This window comes from Nematolebias whitei, chromosome 21 (assembly GCF_014905685.2).
Source record: "Nematolebias whitei isolate Nwh7 chromosome 21, NemWhi1, whole genome shotgun sequence".
Taxonomy (NCBI): Eukaryota; Metazoa; Chordata; class Actinopteri; order Cyprinodontiformes; family Rivulidae; genus Nematolebias; species Nematolebias whitei.
The window spans coordinates 33645434-33650509 of NC_056518.1; the positions used below are offsets into that span (position 1 = coordinate 33645434).

Genomic DNA, 5076 nt, shown 5'->3' on the forward strand with positions numbered 1-5076 from the left:
TATATATATATATATATATATATATATATATATATATATATATATATACAATAGGTTGTAAACGGCTGAAAGGGTCTGAAGGATGTGAAGAGCTTCATTAATTTTTAAAAAGAAAACATGTCCGACAAGCTAAATTTAAAAATGGTACAGTCGCAGCAGGAATGTCCTGAATGAGCTGAACATTGTAACACATAAACTGTTGAAATAGAACAAAACACACGGAGCGAGGTATGTACTGACAAACGTCCAGATGAAAAATGTATCTCAATAATAAGAATGCTTTATAAAAACATCTAAATAATGTAAAAAATATGAAACAGCTTCAAACGTCAAACACTCGTGTGATCACACCTAACGTGCAGAAGTCAGCACTGATCAGAATTCAGACACAAGTTGTGACTTCATTGTTGTTTATTTGCACTTTATTCAGGTAAAAAAGCTACAAGGAAAAAAAGGCAAGGAATTCAATGTGACAACACATTATTGAGCACCAGCGTACATTTGGAAAGGAACAGACGCTGCAGGATTCACCGGAGCGTAGCAAAACAAAACGTGAAAAAGGCCAGAAAATCAAAGATGAAGGAGTCGTGTGTGTCACGACTTCAACAAAAACAAGAAAATCACGTAATAACACAATAACTCATCTTTTCATGACCTGCCGCTGAAGGTGAGAGCAATTCTTGCTCATGTCTATGTTTATCTGAAGTGTTAGCAAAATATCTCACGAGCCACTGGGGGGATTTAAGGGAAACCTTCAGAAAAGAATTATAGTACTGGATGTGACAACAACTATTTTTTTAAAGCCCACTCAGTCCAGGAGGTCTGCCACAGTCAACTGACCTGAGAAAACACACGTTTGTTCATAATTCAGTCAATTTGCAAATTTTCTGCTACAGCTGGTTCTGTTTGTAGTTCAGTTACAACATATCCTTTAAGGCCATTTATTGTGCTAGACTTTGTATGAAACTTTAGCATCAACTTTTGGAAACAACTCTGTTTCTCCTAACTAAAATAACACATTAGTTGCTTGTTAAGGGTCGACTGTCGGGGGATTTTGGTCAAGGTTTGGAGAATGTTAACTGCCCATGAACCATGTGACGGCTGGATGAGCTGCTTGCATGTGCAGCTGGATGGCCGAGGTCATCAGTGTCTGCCTGTGAGCAGATAAGTTTATAAAAACAAGCCTCGCACGCTGCCCGTGGCAGATCCTCGTGACTGGGCTCTGTGCATGTAGAACTTCTCTGTGTAATCTGTTGTGAAAGTCTGTCCTTGCAAGTAAAACCAGTTAAAAATCTTCTCGTGACCTCGAGCGTGGCTTCTTTGAGTAAGTGAGATGAATAGAGGATGTTTTCATCCAACAGTTTGGTCCTTCGAGCCGCAACCAAAAGGGCCGTGACTCCAACGGGTCTCAACACGAGTTGATCTGAGTCTAAACAACGACAGGCTGAAAGGTGATGTGACATGCTCACGAAACGTTAGACCTTTATTTTAAATGCTAATCAATATGAGAAACAAATGAAAGAACATCAATTATTTTTGTTCTTGCAGAACAAACAAGGCAGACGCCTGGCATTAACAACACCCTTCATCTCCTACGTGTGCTGCACAGTGGCATGCTACATTACAAGTGTCGGTTTTTACAACCCCAACATGTAAAATAATAATTAAAAATGGAGCAGTCAACATAAAGTCTGCACAGAAGATGTGGGAGAGTACATGTGAAGTTACTGGTGAATGAAGCTGTGGAAAGAAACAACAAATGAGTGAGATATTATACTTTTGGTGATGAATATGAACAAACGTGGTGACAATCAGTACTTGTGCTTGCTATAGCATTCTTATCACAGCAGAGGTTCATTCACATTTACTGGGGGTGGGAAAGAAGCCCAACTGTGTAAATATGATCTTAAATGCAAACCTTAAAAAGACGAAACCTCATATTTCTATGTAAACTAATTAAATCAACTCAAAAAGTGCCTAAAGAAACAAAAAATATATTTTCTGTTTTCCCTATGGACCAATAGCAACAGTTTGTTCAATGCCCAACATGTTATCGTCTTGTAGCATCCTGGTAATTATTAATTATGTTTCAGTCACTGCGGCTTGTAGTAAAAAGATGTTGTGGTGTTGAACTGTGTAAAAAGACGTCAGATTAGAACATGGTGCAAGTGCAACAGTTGTACTGTACATTGAGGCAACACAACTGCATTGAAACCACGACTCACCTTCGTCTTCCTAACACAAAAAGTTAGATTTACTTTTCTAACAAGATTCAAATTAAACATTTTTATTTTGCTCCTCGTATTTGATTAACCTTTGAACTCTGGCTGCTGTTGCAACATAAGAAAAGTTTCCCAGGTCACAAAGGCAAACTGTTCCACAGTCCAAAGAAACTACAGTAAAAATAAAAAGTGCACATGATCTAAGACTCCAGACAGAAAAACAAGTCTTGCTTGTGGCCAAACGTTCCCCCAGTCTTCATTCTCCCACTTCACGTGGCTGCTTCGTTACCAGATCCCGCTGGATCTGCCTCCAGGAGGAGCCAGGATCCTGGCTGAGGACCTTTTTGGAACGCTGTCGTCAATCTGGGCACCTGGAGCCACAAGAACAAGATGTGGGTTCAGCATCAAAACACAGCCTACAGAAACTTCATGTCCTGTGATAGCGCACAGTGAATGTTTAACTGCTGAATGATTTTGCTGAAAGCTGCTGAAGAAGCTGAAACCAGACTGAAAAGGTTTCATCACTAAACGGTCAGTGAGAGATGAATTTGAACGGCGGACATTTGCTGAAAGCAGAAGAATAAAAATAAAAAGAAGCAGAAAATCAGCTGAAATAAGCAAATTGTGAATTAAAAAAAATCTGAAGATGCAAAAAAGAAACAGAAATGAGCAGAAAAAAGCTAAAATTATTAGAAAAGTATATACGCTGGTGAAGATTCTCAGTCATCCAGGACATGGGAAAATCAAAAAGACTGCATCTGCAGGCAGTCTGCACACAGAACACCTCAGCTTTATACCATACCATGCCATTTTATTTATAAAGCACTTAAAACAGCTACAAGGCCAACCAAAGTGCTGTACAGACAGAACAACAGGTAACACACAAAGCAAAATACAAAATGAGGTAAATCAGAATATAGACATAAAAACGATGCAGATAATGACGACAAACCAGTGTGGAGCATACAGGATCAAAACACAGATCATCTGGTGTTGAAAGCTACTGAATAGTAGTGAGTTTTTGAACGGGACTTGAAAACCGAGAGGGAGGGGGCCTGTCTGACAAGCAGAGGTAACTCGTTCCAAAGTCTTGGTCCTGCTACAGAGAAGGTCCTGTCACCTCTGCGCTTAAGACGAGTTCCTGGAACTGTGAGGAGCAACTGGTCTGCTGACCTCAGGGCGCGTGGTGGGACATACGGTTGTAGCAGATCAGAGAGTCATAACTTTATAACATCATAACTTTATGACGTCATAACTTTATAACGTCATAACTTTATAACGTCATAACTTTATAACTCAAAACTCCACGCGGTCCGTCTTTGAACTGTGAACGCTCCTCGGATGAGAAGCGAAACGTCTTCAGTTACAAAATAAAGTCCAGTTGTTTTTGCCTTGAACTTTTCTGATTTTTTTTTTTAGAAAAGTAGATGAAAAAAGCTAAAATAAAATAACTGACATTAGCAGAAAGAGGCTGAGAAAAGCATAAAAGTTTAAATTATTCGAAAGAATCACAAAAGGCAGAAAGTGGCAAAAAAATTCTAGCAGAAATTAGGGATAACATTTGCAGAAAAATGTCTAAAAAGTAGAAGAAAAAGCAGAAAACGGAAGAATTTAGCAGAAAGACGTAAAAAAAACTTTGGCAAGACTTGAAAACAGCTACAGCTTCAAACTAGCCTTTTGACATTTTATATTAGTTTAGTTAAATTCAGATTTTAGCTACAATTTTTTTAAATAGAAAAGTGGTGGCGCAGAGGTTAGAGAAGCTGGGTCTGTGATCGGAAGGTCGCCGGTTCAACTCCCAGTACTGACATCATCAAAATGTGGGTGAGAAAGGTGAAGGACCCACACCTGCCTCCACCATCATTTGCCCCACTCTGGGCCCTTGAGCAAGGCCCTCAACCCCCACCATCTGCTCACTGTGGAGACTCTGAAGAAGGGAGCAGCCGAATGAAGAAGAGCTACAATGTTTTAAATATATAATTTTAGCATTTAGTTACAAGTTTACCATTTTATTTAGCTACTGCTTTGCTCTTTTTGGTTATTATCCATGCTTTACCTCATTTCATCATTTATAATCTTTAACTTTTAAAAACTGTTGGGTGCAAAAGTGGGAGTGCGATGGAGGAAGTAAACAACCACTCCACAGGAGCATGGCTCAACACGGGACAGGACTCAGCTGTGCACCCACACCTCGAGGATAAAGGACATTCTTTTCAGGACCAAAATGTTCTTATTTTTATATTTTCTTATTTTGGACAGAGAAGATAGATGGCTTGAAAGGAGATCAAAGAAGTAATTTACATCAAAGTTAACTTAAAACTAGACATGTGACGTTCACGAACTATCCCAATCTTTTGAACATAGATAGATGTAGATAGATGTATACTTTATTGTCCCCAAGAGCAAATTTGTCTTGGACATCGTGCGCTAACAAAACTTCTTCCACGATTAAATACACTAAAATCAATACAATCATGTGAACCCCACAATAAAACACAAAAATGTAAAACACCTATTACTCAATAAAAACTAATAATTCAATAAAACCACATATTGCACATTCCCACATACATTCCAGCAAGTAAACAACACAACAATGAGACCAGCGCATCAGCACATAACAGAAAGCTATATGCACGTATACGCACGTGTCTTTACAACGAACAACGAGAGTCGAGATGCAGACAGTTGAGATCTATTCTTTGCTTTATTTTTCTCTCAACATGATTTTATAAAGGAGAGAAGAAGCAAAGAGGAGCAGCAGCTCAGGAGAGGAGCGTTGTACCCTGGAGAAGACATGCAGAACATGTGTACATGACGACATGCAGCTGTACACAGCTGTGTACATGACGAC

The 5076-nt window shown here is 39.1% G+C and overlaps 1 protein-coding gene across 1 annotated transcript in view; it reads right to left on the minus strand.

The window, feature by feature from the left end:
• Positions 1–1966: 1966 nt before the first annotated feature.
• The window catches only part of dpysl5a (dihydropyrimidinase like 5a), a 14656-nt gene continuing 11546 nt past the window's right edge, over positions 1967–5076 (minus strand). Inside the window, exon 12 of the mRNA XM_037695237.1 lies at positions 1967–2593. Coding sequence (XP_037551165.1) covers positions 2508–2593 — 86 coding nt within the window. The 3' untranslated portion in view covers positions 1967–2507. The remainder of the gene's footprint in view (positions 2594–5076) is intronic.